At 36.4% G+C, this 26,569-nt stretch overlaps 1 protein-coding gene across 1 annotated transcript in view; it reads right to left on the reverse strand.

Annotated features, from left to right (window-relative positions):
• Nucleotides 1–925: 925 nt before the first annotated feature.
• Nucleotides 926–26,569, reverse strand: part of SAR1B (secretion associated Ras related GTPase 1B) — a 39,079-nt gene continuing 13,435 nt past the window's right edge. The window contains exons 2-7 of the mRNA XM_069091855.1: nt 16,260–16,335; nt 12,642–12,761; nt 9,788–9,853; nt 5,056–5,159; nt 3,864–3,995; nt 926–1,576 (exon numbers count right to left, since the gene is read on the reverse strand). Of these exons, the coding sequence (XP_068947956.1) occupies nt 1,460–1,576; nt 3,864–3,995; nt 5,056–5,159; nt 9,788–9,853; nt 12,642–12,761; nt 16,260–16,317 (597 nt within the window). The 5' untranslated portion in view covers nt 16,318–16,335 and the 3' untranslated portion in view covers nt 926–1,459. The remainder of the gene's footprint in view (nt 1,577–3,863; nt 3,996–5,055; nt 5,160–9,787; nt 9,854–12,641; nt 12,762–16,259; nt 16,336–26,569) is intronic.

The following is a 26,569-nucleotide window of genomic DNA, read 5'->3' on the forward strand; positions in this document are numbered from 1 at the left end:
AAAAAACATTTAATTTCAATTATACCAGAGTTAAATTCTGGTAAATAAAACCTTTGTATAATAAGGAAAAAAGTCATATGCTTTTAAATTCTCTTGAAGCATATAGCATTATCTATTCGCTCTTGTACCTTATTGTACTAATGAAGTGAATGTGAGAAAATAGAAAAAGATTTTGAAAAGGTTACCTGTAATTATCACAAAGGCTTGTAGAGAGGATAGAGAAGAACAAACATTACACGTGCAGATGAACACCTGAGTGCTATAAACAAAAAAACTACCCAAAATGAGAGTGAAAAGATGAAAAAAATATTTTTTTCTATAGCAAGAAATAATCATTCTTCAATGCCATGAAGAATGGGACAAGAAGCAAAAAAATCCACTGAGTAAAATGTCTTGATGATAAAACTTAAAAAACAAGCTGCTTCTCTGAAGGCAAACAAGCAGGCTACCAAGCTAAAATTGTATATAGAAGAGCCTCTAATTTGACTTGGGGATCCCATCATACATAAAGATCGGTAACGTGGTTCTTACACTAAGGACATGTTCCTCAAATCAGCACCAACAGGGTTAAAAGTACTTGAGAATCAAACACTGTGACAGAACTAAGGGCCCACTAAACTAAGAACTGAGCATGTAAGTCAAGAAAGTTATCTTCCTCGAGGAGCTCAGAGCTTCATCACTTGAAAATGGATTCTCTTGACACTAGTGACTGAAGAATATGCAGAATTCAGAGAAGAAAGTGGTGAAAGAAGCATTCTGCCAGAAAAGTCCTCCTAGATAAATTCAAAAGCCCAATGGAACTTAAACATTTATAATATCAGTACACTAAATCAATCTCCTATTGTCCATTAAATATCACATACTTGTGTTTTCAAAGAACATCCTCACTAAGACACGTCAAAATGAAACATTTCCCCACCAAATATGCCAAAAATTAGATTTTGTTTTATTGCATGACGTTGCATAAGAATATTATTAAAAACTGTAAGGCATCATGCAATTAATAAGCTAATTATTAATTGTACCTTAAAGACAGGTGGTTATATAGTCTAAATTTATAAAACCAGTTCCAAAAAAGTACATAAAAATTTTAACATGATGAGCATTAAATACTGTTCACATATCTGTAGTTTTTAGCTGTTAAAAAGTGCATTCAAACATACTGGATTGGAAAGTTACTCTGTCCAAAAATGGTGCTGGGTGCAAATGTCAAATTATAAATTGTAAAATAACATAAATTATTTTATAGGATTAGAAAGCTAACAATGTGATATCGAAACTTGTCTGAAATCAGTTTTCAATCCTCACACTCACAATTAATAGTTGATATAATATTAATGATCTAAAAAACTTATTCTTTATAACCAACAAAAGTCTATTGAATTCAAGTCATGTATGCTGAGTGATCAAATAACTGAGCAGACTTAGTATTCAGACACAGACAGATGTGGATTTGGCATTAATCGATGTACTGTGCCACCCAACGAAAACCTTCACCATAGCCTTGTCTCTTTAGCACACTGCACATGAAGACTTCTAAAGGTCTGGCATTTAGCTCTTTCATTGAAACACTTCCCTAGAAGAGAAAAATAAACATTAGGTTGAAATAATCTTGACAAAATAGTGGCACTATACAACAAAGTGAATACTCTTACTGTATTAAAAAAAACTAGATCAAAAGAAAAAATCAATGGTTTCTTACATCTTCATTTCTAAATGTACATAATATTTCTTTCAAATAAAAGTAGATACTACATTTCAGTCCTCTATGACATACTGAAACCAACTGACAGAACAAAGAGCCATACAAAAATTAAAGGTATGACTTTTTAAAAAATTGCACCAAAACCTACCTTCAGAGAGATAAGAGACTCAAAGTGAAGAGTGAGATGTTTTTTTGGACACAGCCAATGCAGGAATTTGCTTTTGCTTGTCTCTACATCTTTGTTACAAGGGTTTTGTTTTTTTTCAGGGGAGTGGTGGTGAAAGGGAGAAAAGGCCATTTTTGTTTAAAAAAAAATAATTTAAAATAAAATAAAACCATAGCAAATAAAGTCACTAGATTGGGAGTGAGTGGCATTCTAAGAATCACATTACATTTCATTACGTTACTGAATACCTGAAAGTCCTGAGACTTTTTCCACAATGCCAAAGAAAAAGTTTTCACCCTGAAAACTCTTCTAACATCTAGATTTCTTATACTAAAAAAATTCTTCCTCCAATGAACTAGTTCCTCCCAGAACCTCATTTTAAGACTACCCAGGCCAGCCATGTCTTCACTCCTCTCTACCGTGTTTCCCCGATAATAAGACCTATCCCGAAAATAAGCCCTCCCCTTACTGTGTAAGATTCCTCTAAAATAAGCCCTCCCCCGAAAATAAGCCCTATTGAGATTGCTACTGTAGTGAAGGTGATCCCCTGTGCTACACGCTACACTACGGTACCCTCTGTATGCACCGTGCCCCCCCCCCCCGGGTGAAACGCACGCCGCGCTCCGAGCTGCATCCAATCAGAGCTGCAGCAGTGAGCGCGTCATCCTGTTCTTCCCCAGTGATTTGCTTGCTGGCGCCATTGAGAGCAGTGCCGTGGAGGAGAGCTGAGGCAGGACAACATAAGCCCTCCCCTGAAAATAAGCCCTCTGGTGTTTTTCTTTCCAAAAAAAATAATAAGACAGTGTCTTATTATCGGGGAACCACGGTAGGCTGCTCTCTGGCTCCATGGCTTTTCTCTACAATGCTCCCTTCTGGATACCTTCATCACATATCCCCTCCTCCATTTGGAGCTTCCTTTTATCTGCCGTCTTCCCCATTAGAACAGAATTTCCTCGAGAGCAAGGACTGTCTTTCTTTCTGTTTAGATTTGTATCCCCAGTGCTGAGCACGGCTTGTTTGTCTTGACTTGCAAATACTTTACAAAAACTGTCAGAAAGCTCGCTGCTCTTAACAAAAACAGACTGCATTACAGATCAGTGGCAATCCATGATGGTTTCCTCAAATTTCTGCTCTTCTCCCTCTCATTTCACCCCTTTCCTCCCTCTTCTCCCCTCCACAGTTTAGAAAAGCTCTCTCCCTCTTTGACTCGCTCAGGACATCCTTTTGCTCTCTGATACATACCTAAATACTATAGCGTGTATAAGGGCTATTTGTATGTCTTTATCTCCCTGACTAAACTACTAAGTTTCTTGAAAATAGGGGTTAAATTGTGTTTTTATCTTTATCTATAGCACCAAACACAAATCTTGAATATAATGCGGTAAATGAATATATTTAAAACAGAATTTCTCGGATGAAAGAAATTGAAGTAATATATAATATATATTATAATGTTACAGTAGCTCTTTACCCTAAGGAACTTTACACATAAAGAAACTTTATTGATAACTCAGTAGGAAATGGGGCTTCCTCCATTAACTCTTCAAGTACTGAATTTTTCTTAGTGGTAGTGAGACCAATAATGTACAATAATAATACTGGAAACTTCTCAAAATGTACTAAAAATCAAGGTTGTAAGAATATAGTCCAAATTATCAGATTTCATGGAGATTTTTTTTTTTAAGTTTCATTTATTCCAAATTTTACTCGTAAAATGTAGAAAAACGATCTAAAGATGATCTTCTAATGGTGGCAGAAAACTAAAAGTCTAGACCCCAGTAAAACATGAGGTTCTTCAGGACAGGAACTCTTAAAAAAACTGTCTGCTTAATAAATAATTGTTGAATTGAATTACCATGGGTGACAGGTTTTCAGTGAGTTACAAAACAACTAAATGAGTGTGTCTGTGCAGTTGGACAGTACTAATTAAGATAATATTCATGCAGCAGAGAATTAGAAGACTTTAGATTGATATAAGAAAAATATAATTACCTTTCCTGTTGTTTGACCATACAGACCAAACATCTCTCGTAGCCGCTCTTCACTAATGGCTTCAGGTCTGTCGATCTTATTGCCAAGAATCAGGATAGGCACATTAGCTATTGTTTCATCTGTCATAAGAGACTGCAAAGAAACAGAAAGTCTACATTAAAATAATTATATATATTTTATATCAAAGTATTAAATTTACTAGGATTCTGAAGTAGCCAAGCCCCTACATTAAAAGGCAATCCAGCCATCTTTATTTAGTCAACCCACGGCCATATCTTAGTTAAATGAAAGATTCTGTGAAAAGAACTTCCTCTATCAATGCCTTTTCATTGAATCCTCTCCTTCTGTCTCATCCATCTGATTTGCTCTCAACATTACTCTGCCTCCCCAAGATTTTATTTAGTCATAATGGAAATGGAAAGAAACTTAAGCATCCACCTAACTTAATCCCATCATTTTACAGACGGGGAAAATGGAGTACAGAGTGGAAGCGATTTTCCTATGTTACATGTAACTGATAGTTAAACTTATATATAGTACACTAATAGTCAGCAAAGGTCTTTACATAAGTTAACCCATTTGATTCTCACAATAATTTTGTAAAAATATGCAAGGCAGAAATAATTCTATCTATTATAATCACACAGACACATAGTCCACCTTGCACCTAAACTATCCTACATAACCCTTTCCATGTGCACAAATGCCTAATAAGCCTATGTCTGTGTGCCATTATTAAGTCAGAATACCACAGGTCTAGAACTACCTCAGTCTGCTGCAATAACTGAGGAAGTAAAATCTGAGACATCATGGCCATCTGTGATGTAGACCTAGAAATGCCCTTGATTTCTCTTAGGAATTTAAAATAATGGAAGTGATGCCTATTCACAATCTTCTCAAGAAATAACAAAATGATTTAGTTCTAAGACTTGTAAGGCACTCTATGAAATGGTTTGTTCTTTAATCTTGAGGATGATTCATAATGGTTCATCTTCAGAAATAAAAATATCACAGACAATTACCAATACTGATCTCTCCCTCAGGAGCAGGAGAAAAACAGACCCTTGGCCACAAAAAATTATTAGGTGTTGTCATCCCAGAATGGCAAAAAAACTATGTATGCTAACACTTGAACTGTCAACCATTTCCTTATTTGATTGTCTAGTTATTTATGTTTGGACAAGGAACTTACATCAAGTTCTTCTTTTGATTCTAACAGTCGTTCGTGGTCTGCACAGTCCACCAGAAAAACAATGCCATTTATGGCAGGCAGATAGTTTTTCCACACTCTTCGAGCTAATGAAAACAATTAGGAATTAGACATGGCTGTCTAAATTTATAATATGATTGTAGGAAAACCGAAGCAAAAATACATCTAACTGTAAATGTCACCTAGTTACTATTATATATGGTTACTACATATAAAAATTATAAATATGATTTTATGGTCTAAGCAATAAAATACTGTATGAGGATTCAGGAACACATTCATTTAAACCCTAGATCTGTCCAAGATCATTAAGTTTTCATTTCTTGTTTTCTCCTCTTATAAAGGAGTCAATTTTTTGTTAATAATTACTTTAGGGGCGGCTAGGTGGCGCAGTAAGTAAGAGTACCGGCCCCGGAGTCAGGAGGAGCCAGGATTGGTTCTGGCCTCAGATACTTAACACCCATACAAAAAAACTGGCCGTGTAACCTTGGGCAAGTTACTTAACCCCAATTGCTTTAAAAAAAAAATAATTACTTTAAATATGATTTAAAGATAAGAGACCATCCAATAATTAAAATAATTTGAACTCATGGAAGGAAAATCTCTCTAAAAAATTTTAAGAACTTAAAAGGTTTACTTACCAGTTCATCTCTAACGGTGAAAAAGTTTATGCCAGTAATGAAAAGGAAACCAAGAAAAGATAATCTTCTTCACTTAACATAACAAACTTTTATTAAACTTAAAGGCACTAGATACCAAAAACAAAAAGATGAAAACAAAGTAGCTCTTGGCCCTAAAGAAGTTTCTGTTGTACTAAGAAATACAGTATGTAGACAGAGAAGTAAACACAAGGTAATTTGAGGAGGAAGAGAACAAGTGGGCAGGCTGGGGTGGAAATAGGAATGAAATCTTCATGGAAGGGACGGCATCTGAGCTGAGGTTTGAAGGAAAAAAGAGATTCTGAAAGATGGAGAGAAAAATGGATGCCAAGTACCAGGTGTTGCCTGTATGAAATAACAGAAGAAGAAAAAACATCAACTTCATGGAAGAAGTGCAGTTGGGTTGAAGGCAGATGACAAGTGAAGTAAGAGCAAACAAAGCCAGACAAGTAGATGGGAACTAAATTATGGGAGATCATAAAGATCAACCTGAGGAGTCTGAAGGGCCCCAGTTAGCACTGATGCCGATCAGTGTTCTCCCCCCCCCCCCATTCCTAACTTAACTAATCTTTTTGCCTCCAGTCTCTTTCCTATTCAATCCATCCCCCACAGAACGACCAAACGGAAATTCCTAAAATGAAAGTCTGACCACGTCACTCAAAATACAAATTCTTCCGCCTTAGCGTTTAAAGAATGCCAGCTCTAATCTAACTTTTCAAATTGCTTTTATATTCCTCTTTGTGCACTCCATGTTGCTATCAAAGTAGGTTCCTGGCTGGCTCCTATACACTCCACCTGTATATTTCGATCTTTGAATTGGCGGCTCCTCAAACGTGGAATGCTTTTTCTACTAATCTCTACCTCAGAGGTCATAACCTTCTTTCGTAAGACAGCTCAGGGGCCACCTCCTACAAGAAGCCTATCTTGATCTCCCAGTTGTTAATGTCCCCCCCATTCCCAATTACTTTGTATTTACTCTGTACGTAGTTAACTGTGTACATGTTGTCCCCTATCTCAGCAGAGAACGTAAGGGGCAGGACGCTGTTTCTGCCTTTCTTTGAATCTCCAACACTTAAGAGGACCTGACACTTACTAAATGCTTACTGACTAAACTGTGGGATAAGAAGCCAGGTTTCAAGAGGCTTGGAGTAGATGGTGATGAAGCAGTGGCAGTAAGTGTAAGGGATTCTTTTAGGAGTTTGGCAATTAAAGGGAGGAGATATGTAACAGTAAGTTGAGGGGATAACTGGGCAAGTGAATTCTTTTTACTGATAGAGTTAAATAAAGGTTTGGATTTTTTAAGGCTGGAGAAGAGCTGGACATGTTTACAGGTAGTAGAGAAAGAGCCTATAGATAAGGAAGAGGAGAGAGGGATGAGTGATATGATGAACTACCTCCTGGAAAAGACAAGAGGGGATAGAATCAAGGGCCTAAGAGGGGTGGTCTTGTCAAGGAAATGGGATAGATCTTCCTCAGATACTGGGATAAAGAAAAAGTGAAATGGGAGGGTTCTGAAGCATAGAACAGAGGAGATAAGGAAGCTCAGGACAGAGGGTCATGATTTTCTTCATCAAGTAGGGGGTAATGTCACTGTAGAGAGGTTAATAGGTCTTAGGAAATATGAAGAAAGAGGAGAAAGTCTAGAACAGTACATAGTAGAGTGTGACAGAGAAATAATCAAGGAAGAAGAAAAGAATTGATGTGTAGCATAGAGGACTCAGCTGAAATTAGATAATACAAATTTTTAGCGCATCCAAGCAGAACACAGTGTATTGTGAGATTTCCTCCACTAGTATTCAGCAGCACAGGAACAGGAACAGAGAAGAGAGGCAGAGGTGAGTCAAGGGGAAGGGAACATGCACATATTAAGAACCCAGTATACTCCAGGCACTGTGCTGAGCACACTGTAAATATCATCTCATTTTATCTTCACAACAACTCCCATGAGGTAAGCGCTATTATTATCATTCCTATTTTATAGTTGAGAAAACTGAAGCAGATAAAGATTACCTGACATGCCCTGCATCACACAACTAATAAATATCTGAGGCCAGATTTGAATTCAGGTCTTCTTGAATCCACTTCACCACCAAAGAAGGCAAGAGATTCATGGATGAAAGATAGTTGAAAAGGTAAAAGTGGAGGAGATGGAGGTATCAGTAAGGACAAAGAACTAGTTTAGGAGAAGTAAGACAAAGGAAGACAGAAAATCAGGAAATTATTATGAGAAGGGTTTTTTTTTTTTGCTTTTTGGAGGGCCAATTGGGTTAAGTGACTTGCCCAAGGTCACATGGCTAGTTTTTGTCTGAGGGGAGTTGAACTCAGGTCCTCCTGACTGCAGGGCTAGTTCTCTATTCACTGCACCACCTAGCCACCCCCATGAGAAGGGATTTTCATAATATAAGATCATAAAGATGGAACAGGACAGCAATAGTGAGACTAAGATATAACAATATCTTAATACTGAAAGGAGTTGAGGTTGATGAACTAGAAAACCAGAGTGTTTGAGGGTCATCAATATGTATAATGAAAAAAAAACCACAAGTACAAAGGCAAGATTGAAATCGGAAGAAAGACTAAGTACTGAACACCTTAAGACAAAGTAAACAGGAGATTAAAATTTCAGCAATAAGGAACTAAACCAGATGACAAAAAGAAATGGAGTAAAGACCTAATAACTGCTGAGAGATGACAAGAGAAAGAATATCTAGAAGTGACAATGGCAACAAGACTGCTGACTCCTCCCCCAGTCCAATATCTGAGGAGAGAATGTGGCATGGAGGAACACAGATGGAAAAAGAAGCTACAAGAACTGCAGGGAGACAGTGGCCGGGGATGCTGTATCTCCTGGAGAGCCAAGCTTTCATAAATTCAAGAAGATAATAACAACAGCAAAAGCAAGCGTTTTTCCTGTGCTTTAAGGTTTGCTAAGCACTTTTACATTTATGTCACCTAATCCTCACAATTCTTAGAGGTAAATAAATGTTAAGAGTATGATTATCCCTATTTTATAGATGAGAAAACGGAGCCTAAGAGACACTGCCCAGTGTCATACAGCAAACTATCTTGAAGTGAGAGTCAAACCTAACTTTTCCTATATCTAAGTATAGCACTAGAATGGTGACATTATGGCAGGATTAGAGTAGGAATTCAAAGGAGCAAATAAAAGAGGGAGACCAGGACAAAAAAGACTTTGGAGCACCAGTCCTGAACTGAGTGTGGATGAGGCTGTAGGGAGAGATGGGAGGGGAAGAGGATTTTCACCTCAGCAAACTAGGAATTCTAAAATCAACTAAAATTACAGTACTATTTTTTTCCTTTGTAAGTGGCAAAAATTTAGGGGTTAAAATGAGAATCTAAAGAGCACCATGTGTAACAGATCTCTTTCTAAGTTTATTTTCAATGACTTTCTAAAAAAAGAGAAAAAAATTTTTTTCAAATTATTTTCAGCTTTCAAAGTCAGCAAAACAGATAAAAATCAGATTCTTTCTGATGTTAGTCTTATGCCACTTCTCAAACATTTTATTAAAGCCTCAGAGAAAACTCCTGCCATCCTTCCCAATCAAAATAACATTCATTTCTGATGTTTTAGTCTTACGCCATTTCTTAAATATTTCATTCATCATGATTTCATTCATCCCTTCTTAATCAAAATACTATAGAAACTGATTTCATAGTTTATTTTACAAAATCAATTCTTGTATAACGAACTTAAAATGGAAGTATTGTACCAGTTACTATCACTTACATTAAAAAAAAAATACACACTGAGTTTAGAGTATGCACCCATCACTCAAAACTGCAATATATCCCATTAATGCTTCTTCCAATCAAGTAGCAACTCAGTACTAATTCAAAAACTGAAAAAAATGGAAATTTGGGGATGAACTTTTGCTTTTAAAACATGATCTGGTAGGTGAGGGAGAGATAATAAATTCTGAATTGTAAGACTGGATTCTTCCACTTGCTTGAATGGAATGAGGACCCATTTAGCACTGGAATTGAGTGGTTCATTAAAAAAAAGACAAAGTGATAAGAAGATAATAATGGCTTACCTTGAGCATGCCCACCCAGATCAAAAGTGGTAAAAGTCATGCCAGCGATGGTCAATTCTTCTGAGGCTAAACAACAAATATTTTATAAATATCATATTATACCCTAGATTTATGACCTATTCTACTACTTAATGGTTAAATCAATCTTAAATATTTAAGAGCTAAACAAAATGATATAAACCTACTTATTTAGTTAACCATGCCTTTATCCTTTCACCTTGTGAAGGGCGGGACTCCATGTTGGAATGGAAGATACACAGAAAAGCTGTTCATTTGTGGATTTAGCATATTTCTCCCTAATTTTTTTCCTTCCCTCTTACTCCTGCTACAAATCACTGTAATCTCACAATTTCTTACTCAGTTTATCTTAAATGATACCAATAAAATAACTATTCCTCTAATGATGACTATCTTATATAGGAAGACAAATACTGCTTCACATCAAAGTTCACCATTAACAACACAATTGTTCTCCAAATCTCAACTGATGACTATAGTAACAGTATTTCACTGATCTTTTAAAAAATTCCTTACCAACATTATTCCAGTAAAACAAATGTGCTCAAAAAAAAAAGAAAAAGAAAAGAAACATTGTCCATAAACTTCCCACTCTGGCCACGTAAAAATCACATGGTTATTGCTTTCCAGGATGGCTGGACCAGTTTATAGATACACCAATAGTGCATTAAAGTACCTGTTTTCCCACAAAAAACAAACAAAACAAATGTGCTCTGTAATCTCTATATTGAGATATTCTCAAAGGAAAAAAAGAAGAGAATTATTAACATGCTTATAGTGGACTTCAGCTTATTAATAATTCTCTCTGCTTTCAAGCAAAAAGATAAAACTAGATGTCCACCATATTTTGGCCCTGCCCCTGAGATAGTACATAGTGTTGCTACCCATAGCAATCTCTCATAAGCCCCATCACACTTATACAAGTTGACAATGAGGTTTATTATTTCCCACTGGGGGGTGGCTAGGTGGCGCAGTGAACAGAGCACCGGCCCTGGAGTCAGGAGGACCTGAGTTCAAATGTGGCCTCAGACACTTAACACTAAAACTAGCCATGTGACCTTGGGAAAGTCACTTAACCCCAATTGCCCTCCAAAAGACAAAATAAATAAATAAATAAAGAGTATTTCCCACTGGATTTATAAGGAAGGATATTGTACAACTCAACACCTTGAAGCATATCAGCTACGTTCCTGTCATCTCAACTCCTTCCATACTACAGTGAAAATCTGGCTATAAAGTGGCAGAGCAGCACATATGAATATTTATGTAGAAAGTAAAGGGGAGAGAAAGAGCAGTGAACTCTCTTTGGTTCTTCTGAAGAAAGACAATTTCAGAAGATCTTAACTTAGCTGGCAAAAAGGATGGAATAAATATCCCCAGCATGATGGGATTAGGCTGAATTCAGTTTACTCCAATATTTTACATTTTTTCCTGAATCTTCTATAATATTATTGGTTGTGTGAATATTTACTACATCTGAGTTAATTACACTGATACAGTTATTGGTATTGTTCCACTTTTACCTAGTTTCATACTGAAAGGACTAAAGCAACATGCTTGGGATTGTACAATGATTGTGTGGCATAATTTATCCTTGAACTATGTACCATTCTTGTCCATAGTCCTTCATTAAAGATACTAAGTCATAGAGCATCTGTTTATTAGATTATATTTTGATTGATGTCTTCAATGAATATTATTTATATTCTGAAGTAAGCCTTATGACCCTGTGTCATGTATATAAATACATGACAGGGTATATTGACTGATTTACAAATTAGAGGAAAGGGCTTAGACTTCCTATCTGGAGATCTGGGCATGAGTAACAGACAGCTCTGCTACTTACCAACTATATGACCTCAGGCAAGTCATTCCACCTATCTGAGCATTAGGGTCTTCAGGTATAAAATGCAAAAAAATAATACTGCTCTGCTAATTTGGGCACAAGTTTTGTCAGAAAATATAAAATTCTAGGGGCGGCCAGGTAGCACAGCGAGTAAGAGCCCCGGCTCCAGTGTCGGGATGACCTGGGATCGAATCCAGGCTCAGACACTTAGCACCCACCCAGAAATAACTGGCTGTGTAACCTCGAGCAAGTTACTTAACCCCGATTGCTTAAAAATAAAAAAGAAAATATAAAATTATTTTTTAAGCTATAAAAACACTATGTAAATGAAAGAATTCTGCCATTCAAAACAGGTAGCATTGTAAATTTACTTATTTTTAAAACTTGTTTACAATTCCATAACAATGATAGTTGACATTTACACTTAAGGTAATTTAAGGTTTGAAAGAAAAGTATTTTATTTTTTATACATAATTAAACATTATTATTATTATTGTTATAGTGAGTATGTCAGGCAGGATCTAAAGCCAGGTCTTCCTATCCAAGGCCAGCACTCTCCCCACCACATCACACTGCCTTATCATCACATTGTCTAAAAACTCTTTTGAACCAAATGTCATCATGACTGAGATGGTGAAGAAATTGGCGCTAGTTACTGATTCATAATGACTTAACAGCTAAGGATGTTACTCCAACCACCCAGCTACTGTATTCTATGGTTTAGTTCATTAGTCCAGCTATACTATTTGGACTCTTGCTAATAACAATTATGTGACCTACAAGTCATAAGAACACAGGAGACAGAAACTTTTAATTATTTTAGTTGCTAAGTGGTATTAACTGACAAAATGGATTTTTGTTCCATCAAAATCATACCAAACACCCTATGAGCAGACTCAACATATTTATTATATGCTAAGTTATAACACTGGGATCAGAACTGAACTGCATCATTTTAAAAATGTCTGGTAGTAGAAGACCTTCACTTACTGGGATGTAATGTAGGTACATGTTGTCCAAGCCTGTCGTCTTTTAACATATGTAGTAGTGTCGTTTTTCCAGCATTGTCCAATCCAAGAAATACTAATTTACCAGATTTCTTGTACAGTCCTGCAGAGAAATCACAATTGACAAAACAGATATTAAGTCCATATATGTATCTACAAGTCAGTTTTTTCTTGTTTTATTTATAGCTATCAACAGTTTTTAGCTAGCTAAAATAATTAACTTCTTTTTCTATTCAATAAACTTTCACACACTCAAAAAAGTAGAAAAGCTATTTCCATACCTTCTTATGTATTTGTGATTTCCAAGGTAATCTTTTATTACTAAATCTATAAATTACTAAATCTTAAAATAACCATATTTTAAAACCTACACACACAAATCTATTCCCTTCCTTGTATATAATAAAGCAAAGCAAAAAGAAAAAAAATGAGGCTTTATCATACTAATGTATAGTTAGTAGAACAAAAGTTGGGTTGAGATTTTTAAGAAAAAGGGTCAGGAAGCACAGTGTCAAATTCTCCTGAGAGTATGATCAAGTCTTTCATTATCAGACTACATAAAATTATAAAATAAAAAATAAAGCAATTAATTTGAGAAATTTCAGCTAAACGTAAAAAGAGTAGAAAATATAATTCAATAATTTATGATTCATCACATAATTCCTATAATCGTGTATGTGAGCATTCTAGAGTACTGAACAATTACAGACTTGAATCACCTATTTGCCAATCATGAATAAGTTCATGCAAAATTTTACTATTTCCAGGTCTAGTTTCACAGAATATTTTTAGGAAATGGGACTGTGTCCAAGAATTCCCTTAGCCACCTGCAAACTAGCAAATTTTTTATAATGGCATACTAGATTTGGAGTCAGAAAAACCTGAATTTAAATCCTGCCTCAAACACTCCCTAGCTGTAACAAGCAAATCACTTTAATCTGAGTCTGTTTCCTCATCTGTAAAATGGGAATAATAGCACCTACCTCACAGTGTTGTTTAAAGAATTAAAATCAAATGAGATAATATATGTAAAGTGCTTTGCAAACACCAAAGAGCGATATCAATGTTAGCTATTATTATTATTAATACTATTAAAGGCTTCTAGTTAAAATTCCCTACTGTCTGCCTCATAAAAATATAGATTGTGTTCAGTTCTAGAAGCCTCAGTTTATGAAGGATATTGATAAATTGAAAAGCATACAGAGGGATATCTGGATGTACATTGTGTAAAAACTTTGTTCAGATGCAGTTTGGTTGAAGGATTTAGTTATGTGGAGCCTGGTGAAGAGAAGAGTCAAGAAGGACATGATAGCTCTTTTCAAATATCTAAAGGATTGTCATGTATAAGAGGTATTAGACTTAATTCTGTTTGTTCTCAGAGGGCAGAACCAAGGCTTATATTTTCCAGGCTTAGAGCATCAAGACATTACATACTTTCCTCTTTATCTTATTATAGCTTATAAGATACTTCACATCAGTATAAAACCAAATAGCAAAAAAAATCATAACTCAAAAATAAACTACAGCTAAGGCGGAGAGAGTAAGAATGGAAGTTCAATTAGAAAGTCAGAAAACCTAGGTCTAGTCCCTGACATGTTACTAACCTATTCATTATGTGATCTCTGATGTGTCTAAGTCCCTTTCTTTCCACTCATGGCCTCAAATTTGCCCTCAATACAATGGGCTGTCCAAATCAGACAGCTCAGCACTAATTTTCTGCATTAATATACTCAATAAAGTATGGATCAGACTAGAATTGAATTCTACTTCAGAAAACTTAGAGAAGCTGTTTTGAAAAGAATCATGGGAATGGTGTGTGAAAGGGCAAGGAGGGTGAGTGACTAGGAATGTCAAGTATATTGGCATCACTAGAGTAAAGACATCCAGCTGGCAAGTAACAGGGCAAAGGGGATTCCTGATCAGGTGTGGCTGGTTCTAGGCCCTTTCCACCTCAGATTCTGTATCAGATTTGAGTCCTACCTCTGCTAATTATTTGCCATGTGACTACTGACAACTCACTTCACTTCTGAACATCCTGGTAAGGGAGGGATGATTATACATGTGCTGCCTTAGTCACAGGGCAACTACAATTGTGAGGCCCATGTGAGGCAATAATGGAAAAACAGCTGAATTTGGAGTTAGAGGACCTGCCTCTGAACTCTTGTGACCCTGGGGTGATGGGGGAAGGGGAAAGTGGGGGGGAGATGCTTTCACTTCTCTGGACTTCAGTTTTCTCATCTATAAACTGAATGGATTGGACAAAACAACTTCTAAGTACCCTTACAGTTCTACACCCATGATCCTATGATTTGAACTCATACAGGCAATTTAATATAGTAAAAAAATTACTGGATCTGGAGTCGGAAGAGCTGGGCTTAAATTCCAACTCTAATACAAACTGCCTGTATGAACTTGGGGCAAATTTATTTCACTTCTCTGAAATCAGGCTTCCTTCTCTGTAAAAAGATAGCCCTTTCAGCTCTAAATCCTCTTACATTTCTTTTAATATTTGATCTTTTAGGAAAATACTTTACATAAAGATCACCCACATTAATGTCATTAACATTACTATCCCCACTTTCAAATGGCAAATATAGATAATGAAATTATCTATAAGAGAGTTCCTAAAAATTTTTAAATACGATCTTTTAGTGGCTGAATGATTCTTATATGTAACTGATGGCCCAATTACTTCAAGTAACATTTTACTTCCAGATCTAAAATTACGATGGGAAGCAGAAAACCTATATTCTAAATCTCAGTTCTGGCACTAGCTCCATGGCCTGAAACAGAATACTTTCTTTCCCTGGCCTATCAAATGAAGGGGTTGATCTCTGAGGTCCCTTCCAGTTTTAACACTTAAGGATGCTATGCTCCATTAAAACAAAATTTCAGTAGGATAAAAAAATTTAAGTAGTCTTTTGCAGTTACCTTTGTAAGATTTGATATCTGACCTATAGTATAATGCCATATAATATATATGCCATGTATAATGCACATTTACTTTAAATGTCTCTGAATATAGAATCAACAAAGTAAAAAAAAATGCACAAAGTTTTTCCCTCTTACATTTTTACCACTTTAATCTAAGTCTTAGCATTTGCAAACCCAATTTTATCATTTAACGAAGGCATTGTTTGTGAAAGAAGAAAAATATTTACAATGAAGATTAAAATGATTCCAAGAATTGTTGCAGTCTCTTAAATACCACTCCATTTTGCCAGTTTATTATGAGAAAAACATTATAAAAACCAAATTTTGGATACAGTTTGAACCTCTGAAGGAGATAGGAACACTCTCAGGTGCAGATTATTATGATATTAATATTAGGAATATTTTAATTTTATTTTGTTAATGAATCAAAAGAATTTAAATTTCATATAAAAGTCAAAGCTTAAACAAAAGTTTAAGGCATAGAATGAAGCCAGTTAAAAGGAGGTATCACTGATCACCACAACTTAGCAAGCTTTATTCAACAATTCATATTTTCATAACTAAGGTACACTGTGACTAAGTATGACTTATATATTAGTTAACTTTCATCAACAGAGATCAGAAAAGGTAAATAATAGTAGCCAAGAAATAAAGAGGTCAACATTACCTAAAAACTGTAGTACACTGCTGAAACCACTGTAAATCCAGTCGAATATGAAGGACATATCCAAATTTTAAAGGGTCTGAAAAATAAATTCTGAGTTTTGAAGTATGTAATATCAATATATATATTTTTAAACACTAACATTACCACTAAACTATTTTATGTAAAACAGATTGAGGATAATGCTAAAATCTATACCAGTGTATAGTGATTAAGTAAATTATTTACAAGTCACTGCTGTGAATATACCTTATATAGTAGAATGTTCAAGGGAGGGTCAGACTACCTCAAAACAGTCTGCAGAGGAATTCAGTATATGATTTGACTGAGTAAGTAAATGAGAGTAACAACAAACCAAAATTACCATAAATTAAACATTTTCCAGTACTTCTATATGTATATAAGAATATCTAAAAAATGGTAGTCATATACATAAGACTGATTTACACAGGTATGTGATCTATAGATATGAAGTAACTACAGATTAGAACTATGCATATGTGTATACACACACACACACACACACACACACACACACAGTCCTTCTTCCATTCTTCATTGTTTCATGGAAGTGGGAATTAAAAAATTTGAAAGCAGAATTCAAGCTCTGGAAGTTTCCACCAAGCCAGAAAACTTTGAGCACATGGATTATCTATTGGTCTCTTGAGCATCAGCCTCGCTAAATCTTGAGAGGTTCGCCACTGGGTTGGCCACCGGAGAATGGATTTTTTTTTTCCCATCACAACACCCAAAGACACCTTTTATCTTACAGAGAGGTTATACTCTATGTGGATGAAAGCATAACCACAACTATGAAAGGACAGATCTTTGAAATTTTGTGTGTGTGTGCGTGTGTGTGTGTGTGTGTGTGTGTGTGTGTAGAGAACACTGAACATGATCCTATCTTGTAAAGTAAATAATCTTCTCTGCACTGACAGGGTGCAGTGGGAGGAGGAGGAGCGCTAGGTTCGGGCCTTGGTCGGCAGGTCGTCACCACTCAGTGAACGTACGCCCTGGAGAGGCACTTAACCACTCTTGGCTCACCTGTAAAATGACAGGATTGGACTAGGTGAAATCTCAAGTCCCAATTAACTTAAATTCTTTGGTCTTATAAAAACTGGCTAATTTAAGAGTCTAGTGAAGTATAATATAATCAATATTAATCACCAAACGATATGACTGTTAATTTGCATTACTTTGATATTAGTTACCAAATATGCAATTACAGTTTCTCACACAAAAAATATGACAAATTGTAAATAAAAGTGTTTCTAACCTATTTCACAAGTCTATTGTTCTATTTTTCAAAAAAAGGTTATCATTCTCCAAAAAATGTTCTAGGTGTAAAAAATAGTATAATTATTTTCCTTTTTCTTAAAACCTTTACTTTTAATCCATTAACATGCACTTATTAAAGCACCTACTGGACCAAAACTATACTAGGCGCTGGAGCTACAAAGACAATAGTGATTGGCCTCAAAGAACTTAAAATCTTACAAGACAACATATACATATAAAGTACATAAACAGATACAAAATAGATGTAAAATATGAGCTGGGAAGGAAACTAAGACTCTAAGGGGTTAAGGTGGGGAGAGAGAAATTTCAAGCAAGGGAGACTAGAATAGCCAGTAGAAAAACACAGAGACAATCAATCAACAAATATCTATTAAGTGCCAACTATGTGCCAGGAATATGTTGCTCAAGTTAAGTTTGGGCCCTATCAAACTTCTACAATAGCACTAAAAGATTTCCCTTTTCTGATTTATTACCTTGAGAAAACAGGCTTTTTTTTTTTTGCTTTTTGGAGTGCAACTGGGGTTAAGTGACTTGCCAAAGGTCACATAGCTAGTAAGTGTGTTAAGTGTCTCAGGTCGGATTTGAACTCGGGTCCTCCTCACTCCAGGGCCGGTGCTCCACTCACTGCGCCACCTAGTCGCCCCAAGAAAACAGGCTTTTATTAGCCTTAAAGGTAGTTGATCAAGTGACTTCTAAATTGATTTCTTATACTGCTTAATGCCCAGAAAAGCATAAAACTCTTGCTTTTCGATTCCTAATGTACAAAGGTCTCTATTTGATGACATGAACTTAGTTGAAGAATAACAGGTAAGAGCTAAAGAAAGGATCATAGTCCAACCTGAGGCATACTCACTGACCCCTCACCTCATCCCTAAGCAACAATAAATACCTATCAATAAAAGTTTCCACTTAGGACTATCCAGCCTGCAATGTACTTTTTTCATTTTCACTTACAGTAAAACAGAAAAGTTTTAAGAACCTTGTATTTAAGAGAGATTTGTTGAAATGAAATGAATTGAGATGCCATGGTATAAAAACTTGAAATGTAGATTTTTGGCATAGGATTCCTTTTATAGATCAGCAAAATCAGAAATAGCATAGTTCAAATTACAAATCATGAGCAATAACTGACCAGTGTTAGTTCCCACAAGGAAGTAAGAAGAAAATGGGTAATAAAATCTTTAAGAACATGATATTCTCACATTAGCTCAGAGAAACATCAATGTAAGTCTCTGATGTTTTGTTTTTGAAAGTAATTTTAAACACATGGAATTTGACATGATCATTTACATTGATATTTACAGAGTCAAAGAAAGATGTGGCATTATTTAAGACATCTAATTGGAAAACGATACAAAGTTACCTAGTTTGATACTAAAACAGATTGTGATCTCACCCATGTAGGTAGCAACACAAATCACAACTCCTCCAAACATCCTGAACTAGACCCTCACTTTGGCAAGGCAATCTTTTACACTTCCCTAATTTACTCACCTTCGTGGCCAGGCTAAATAAATCCTACACCTACACAAGTTTCAAATTCTAAGGGAGCAAATATACTCTTGGAATTCAAGAGCTAGTCCTTAGCAATCCATTTCATTTTATTCCCTTAATTCAATAGGTGAGAAACTGAGTTCCAGGAAAACTAAGTGAATCCAAGGTGACACAGGTGGTATATAGCAAAGATTAGATTAAACTCAGGTATTTGGGCTCAAAATCCAATGGTTTTCCATTATACTCTACTCCCCTATAGATTTATTTATAGAGATTTTTAAACAATTTAAGAAGCATTAAAGAGGTTGCAAGTGGAAAAAGATTAAGAAGCCCTGCTCTAGAACACAGAACTATATAGGTGATAAAAGTATGAGGCAGACTTACTGATGAATTTTATTTACACACTACAATGGACTGAAATCAGTCACTTAAGTCCTGGTCCCACATCCCTCTACGAAAAAGCAAACACCCTTTGCAAAGCCTTCCTCTTTTTCCACTTCTTAAGAGTGGTTGGACTTTTTAAGAATAAAATTTGATACTCTGGAATACATAACTACTCATAAATTAAATTTTGTGCTAAAACTGTACTTGTCTTCTGAAAGTATCTTCAATTTTTTTTTTTTTGCTTTTTGGAGGGGGGAAGGCAGGGCAATTGGGGTTGAGTGACTTGCCCAAGGTCACACAGCTAGTAAGTATTAAGTGTCTGAGGTCAGCTTTGTACTCAGGTCCTCTTGACTCCCGGGCTGGTGCTGTATTCACTGTGCCACCTAGCCACCCAGTATATTCAATTCTTAAAGTGAATCATTTCTCACTAAATTTTACCTAAGGGTAGAAGCAAGAGCTATGGGTCTAAGCTGTAAAGCAGAGAATTTGAGGCCAGGTGTAAAAAAAAGACATTCACATCCTAATAATTAGAACAATCCAAAAGTAGCTGCCAGGGAAAGTAGAAGGCTTCCCTTCAATGGAGGTTTGAAGAAGGGGATCTTGTTCAGGTATAGGTTAAACAAGATGACCTTTGAGGTCCCTTCTACTTGAGATTCTGATACCAAAACTTTAATGGAAAAGAGGTGAGGTTTAAAGCAACAAGGAAGTGACCCACACACACACAAGTAAAACATACCAAGAGGCTAGGAAAAAAACATGTAAAAGCTCTCTTTGGATGTCCTTTTCTACATAGGGTCAATAAGGTAATTGCCTAAAGCATACAGGTGTTAAAATCTTGGAAGATTCTCTTTATTACATATCCATAAATCAAATAAGAGGCAAGGGGGGAGGGGGAGCTAGGTGGGACACTGGACATTCCCTAGCTGTGTTACCCTGGGCAAGTCACTTAACCCTGGTTGTCTTCTTCTAGGAGCCAAGATGGTGGGATAAGCAGTAAATCATCCTAACTCTCCCATGTTTACCTCCAAACAACCATAAAATAGCACCCCAAAACAAATCCTGAAACAGAACCAGTAAAGACCAGGTGAAACAATCTTTTAGCCCAAGAAACTTGGAAGATTGGCAAAAGAGGTCTGTCTCACTTAAGTGAAAGGAGAGCTCAGGACAGGAAGCATCCTAGCAAGCTAGCAGCAAGGCCCACCCCAGCACACCGATGGGAGATCCTGAGCCCCAGTGCAGTGGAGCAGGAAAAAAACAGCACTAGGGCCCCCCTCATGCATCAATCGGGGGAATGGGCAGAGTCCAGCTCCAAGAACCACCACGTGCTTCAGTGCAGCCCCAGGCAAACAGGCAGCCTCCAACAGACTTTGGTGTGTGCTCCTCTGGCCTCAGTATATGCCAGATATCCAGCACTAGGACCCCGGGTCAGCACCGTATAAGCTGACAGACCCCTACAGCCTCCAGTAGTACCAGCCACCCCCCATATCATCCCCTCCGTTTAGCAGCCCATGGGCCTCATGGCAATATCAGTGCAGCACCAGGTAAAGAGCCAGGCCTGCAGCCCCGGCACAAGAAGCCTGAGATAGTGTCCCTGCCAACCCAGGAGGAAAGCTCAAATTTAGAAAAAAGGAAAAAGGCTAAAAATGGTGAGCAAAAAGATATTAATGATAATCTGACCACAGAAAGTTATGGTGACAGAGAAGATCAAGACACACGCACAGAAGAGAACAACAATGCCAAAACACCGATGGGCAAAACCTCAAAGAGAAACGGGAAGTGTTCTCAAGCCCAGAAAGAACTCATGGAAGAGCTCAAAAAGGAGCTTTAAAATCTCATAAAAGAGGTAAAAGAAAAATCAGGAAAAGAAATGAGTGATGAAAGAGAAATAAGGAAAAAGAGCCAATCGCTTAGAAAATGAAAAAAACTGTTTAAAAAGTAGAATTGACCAAATGGAAAAGAAGATACAAAAATCCACTGACGAAAACAACTCCTTTAACAGTACAACTGGTCAACTGGAGAAGGAAGTACAAAAGTAACTGAGGAAAACAACTTCTTAAAAGTCAGAATTGGTGTCAGCAATACAAGGACCTAATACAATTCCAAAAGACTCATGATGGAAATCCACATTCAGAGAAAGAACTGTGGAGTCTGAAGGCAGACTGAGGCATACAATTTTCTTTTTTTTCCTTCTTTCTTGTGGTTTTTCCTCTTGGTTCTAATTCTTCTTTACAACACGAATAAAGTGGAAATATGTCAAATATGACTGTACATGTATAGCCAATATCAGAATACACACCATCTTAGGGAGAGGGTAGTGGAGGGAGGGGGAGAAATTTAGAACTCAAAATCTTATATAAGGTGGAGGCTTGGTGGCGCAGTGAAAATAGCATTGGATCTGGGGTCAGGAGGACCCGAGTTCAAATCCGGCCTCAGACACTTGACACAAAACTAGCCATGTGACCTTGGGCAAGTAACTTAACCCCAATTGCCTTGCCTTCCCCCCTCCCCGAAAAAAACTTATATAAGCAAATGTTGAAAACTAAAAACAAATAAATAAAATTTAAAATAAAAAATTTAAAAATAAAATGAAATATGAAAACTAATGTCTCTGAGACATCAAGAATTAATCAAATTCAAAAGAATGAAAAATTGGAAGAAAATGTAAAATACCTCATGGGAAAAATAACTGACCTGGAAAAGAGACCAAAGAAAGTCAATGTCAGAATCACTGGACCACCTGGAAGCTATAATCAAAAGACTGACCTGGACAACATCTTCCAAGAAATTATTAAGGAAAACTGCCCTGATATCCTAGAACCAGAGGGCAAAATAGGTGTTGAAAAAAATCTACCAATCACCTGAGGAAAGAGATTCTAAAATAAAAACTCCAAGGAACATCATAACCAAATTTCAGAACTATCAGGTCAAGGAAAAAGTACTTTAAATGGCCTGAAAGAAACAATTCAAATCTCAGGGAGCCACAATGAGTATTATACAGGTCACAGAATGTAATATTCTGGACGGCAAAGGAATTAGGACTACAACCAAGAATCACTTACCTGGCAAAATTAATTATAATACTTCAAGAGAAAAAATGGTCGTTTAGCCTTAGGGCAGCCCTGACCAGCCGTGGCTGGAAGGACTTCAGGAGAGTGGATCACTGTGGTGGTTTCCAGAATTATCAACCCATAAATGCCAAAGGCAAAGTAAAAGGTGAGTGTGGACTTTGGGAACAGGGGGTCCGGGAGTGCGGTCCGGCCTCTGCCTTCGGAAGGAGAAGCAGCTGAAGAATGGCGGCCACCATATGGCTGCTTCAGAGCTCCTGGCCTGCAGATTGTAGGGGGACCAAGCAACCATTCTGAGGGGTAATCACTGAGGTCAAAGGAGCTGGGATTAAAACCAAGAATCACCTACTCAGCAAAACTGAGTATCATGTTTCAGGGGAAAATATGGTCATTCAATGAAATAATAGACTTTCAAGCTTTTCTTGATGAAAAAACCAGAGTTGAATAGAAAATTTGACATTGAGATACAAGAAGCAAGAGAAGCATGAGAAGGTGAACAGGGAAAAGAAATCATAAGAAACTTATCAAAGTTGAACTATTTACATTCCTACATGGAAAAACGATAATTGCAACTTATTAAACTTTTCTCAGTAGGAAGAGAGTTGAAGGGAATATAAATGTGTGTGTGTACATACATATATGTGTCTATATAGGAGGGTATATGGGCATATGAACACATATGTATGTGTATATATGTGTACAAGTATACATAGAGGGCACAGGATCAACTCAATAGGAAGGGATGATACTTAAAAGGTGAAACTGAGAGGTGAGAGGGGAATCTAATGAGAAAAAGTGGTCATTCAATGAAATAGAAGAATTTCAAGCTTTCATCAGGACAAGACCGGAATTGAACAAAAAATTTGATCTCTAATATCAAGACCTAAGAAAAGCCAAAAAAGGGAAAAAGGGAAAAGAAAACATCAGGGATTCAATGGAGTCGAACTGTTTATATCTCTACATGGGAAGATGATACCTGTATTTCTTAAAAATTGTACCACTAAGAGTATAGCTTAGAAGAAATACACAGACAGAGGGTACAGATATTAGGAAAAAATTTGAAGGAATGACATAAAAAAAATAAAGGATGAGAGAAAGGAGTAGGTTGGGTACAGAAGGAAAGGAGAGGTGAATGGGGTAAATTATTTCACACGAAGAGGCATGAAAAACCTATTATAGCAAAGGGAAACATGAGAGGGTGGGTGACAGGCATCACTTGAACCTTACTCTCACCAATATTGGCTCAAAGAGGGAATACTATACACAATCAATTGAATATAGAAATCTGTCTTACCTGACAGGAAAGTAGGAGGGGAGGAAATCAAGTAAAGGGGAGGGGACTGACAGAAGGTTGGACAGATCTGAGGAGACAGCAGACAGAAGCAAAATACTGGTGAGGAGGGCAAGGGTGAAAGGAAGGAGAGGATAAACAGGAGGAAACACAGAATGGAGGGAAATGCAGTCAGAAATCATGATAGTGAATGTGAATGGAACTGTCTCATACCACGGACAATGAAGTAATAGCAATACTAAACCTATATGCACGAAGTGGTATAACATCCAAATTCTTAAAGGAGAAGTTAAGTGAGTTACAGTTTCATGACCAAAAAAGAGAGAGAAAGCATTACAAAATATAAAATAGATAATTTTGATTATATTAAATAAGAAGCAAAAGTGGTATAATATAGTACTGGACTTAGCTTCAGGAAGACCTAAGTTCAAATCCTGACACACACAAATTATGCAATTCTAGGCACATCATAAACTCTCTTAGCCTCAGTTTCTTCATCTGTAAAATGGGGATAAAACACTGCACAGGCTTGTTTTAAAAATTGAATGAGATAATGCATATAAAAGCTCTTTGCAAAGTTGAAAGCTCTATATAAATGTGAACTATTATTTAAAAGAAATCTAGATATCAAAATTTTTAACTAAATAAGGTAGATAGTAACTAAATGACTAAATCTAGTAATAAGGGAAAATAAGATTAGGAAAAAATAAGTAAAAATCTTGCAATGGGTATATTCTCACACACATGTACACATGTACTAGAACAGCATTTTACTAACTAGCAGATAGAATCACTCTCACACACATTTACATTAGTCTATGCCTGTATTAAATACCATGTTTCCCTGATAATAAGACACTGTCTTATTATTTTTTTGGACAGAAAAACACCAGAGGGCTTATTTTCAGGGGAGGGCTTATTTTAATGAACATTGACAGCAATTTTAATAAACAGGTAAATGTGAACAAAAAAATGTACCTTTATTCAATAAGCAAATCACTGGGGAAGAACAGGATGACACGCTCACTGCTGCAGCTCTGATTGGATGCAGCTCAGAGCGCGGCGTGCGTTTCACCAGGGGGAAGGGGGGGGGACGGTGCATACAGAGGGTACCATAATGTAGCGTGTAGCACAGGGGATCACTTTCACTACAGTAGCAATCTCAATAGGGCTTATTTTCAGGGGAGGGCTTATTTTAGAGGAATCTTACACAGTAAGGGGAGGGCTTATTTTCGGGATAGGTCTTATTATTGGGGAAACACGGTACAATCAAGTTGCATAAAAGATGGGGGGGGAGTGGGAGGCCATTGAATAAAAATAAGGGCACAGTGGGAACATAAGGAAAGAGGAGAAGAAAATTCTGAAAAACCATTCATACATGTTTCATCTGTTGTGTAACAGAGTTAAAGCTGCAGCAATTACATTATTTTCCAAATAAACACACAAAATGCAAGTTATAACCCATTAGTGGCCAAGTCTGCCAACAAGTCTTAACAAGTAAGTGTTGGCAGGAGAGTGTGTCCTGTAAGGACGGGAAGTCCAGCATGCATCAGCAGGAATATGTGCATGTAATGACTTGTTTATAATATGACACTATATGGTTACATGATGCAACAGTGCATCATCAAAATTTCAATGCAGGAAAAATCCCACAATTTACAACAAATTATTCAATTTAAGATGCAAACTTTTAAAAAAAAATTTATTTTTTGAAATGACACAAATTTCAAAAAACCATTAAAGGGTTAAAGAAAGTAGATTTCCAGGGGGTGTTGAGTAATTTTTTTTTTAAAGGGGGCAGTAGGCAAATAAATTTGTACCCTCTTCTAGAGCATAGCTGTTAAAGCCAGTTCGCCACAAAGGTAACCTTACCTTTAACCCATATGCATGTATATCCTACATGTATGTAGCCTAAACCAATTTTGGAGATCCATGTAAAGTGTTTGAATTACAGAGTACCAGACCAAAAAATGACATGGGCAGATAATAATGAATGACTTAAAACTCATAAAACATCATTTGTAGAAGTTCCCTATACCAGTGAAATGGCAGTATATGGGAGGTGGGGGTAGGGAAATATTCTCGGAGATTGGTTCATTCTAACTCTGAAATTCTCTAATTCTATTCATCAGAATTAAACAAAAATGCCTAATTTCGATTTTTATTTCAAATAATGATAATAAAAATACTTCACATTTGTAAAGCATCTACAATTTACAAACTTCTTTTATATAATCTTATTTGACAGATTATTATGTCGCATATTTTTTCAGATGGGGAAATGATGCACTTCTTACTATAATACAGCAAAAAAGTGAAGGAAACAGCACTTAAACATAGGTCTTCTGATTCTTATTTCAAGCCTCTCCCTTATAACCCATTACCTCTCTCAACATATAATAACATGGTTGGTAACAGGAATATACCTATAACAGGAATACATTTATGAAATCAAATGAGAGACAAATGATTAAAGATATGTAAGACAGACTAGGTTGACTTTGTTATTTCAGCAAAGTACCTTTCAATTTACATCCAACCCCCTGGACCTTCCATTTTTCCTATCTGAAATGAAAGAATTGACTATATGACCTCTAAGATTCCTTCTATATTTAAATCTATGATCCTATGTCCTAATATAAATTTTAAATGTTTGTTAAAATAATTATAAATCATTCTCAAGTCACCCAGGCTCACAACCTCCGACTCTTACCTCTCCCTTGCTCTATCACTGAATCACTCACCAAATCCTGTTTGCTCACTCCTTTGAAATATCTTTA

The sequence above is a fragment of the Petaurus breviceps genome, unplaced genomic scaffold (assembly GCF_028583685.1).
Source record: "Petaurus breviceps papuanus isolate PSGF00001 unplaced genomic scaffold, PetGlider_PUasm1.0 189, whole genome shotgun sequence".
Lineage (NCBI taxonomy): Eukaryota > Metazoa > Chordata > Mammalia > Diprotodontia > Petauridae > Petaurus > Petaurus breviceps.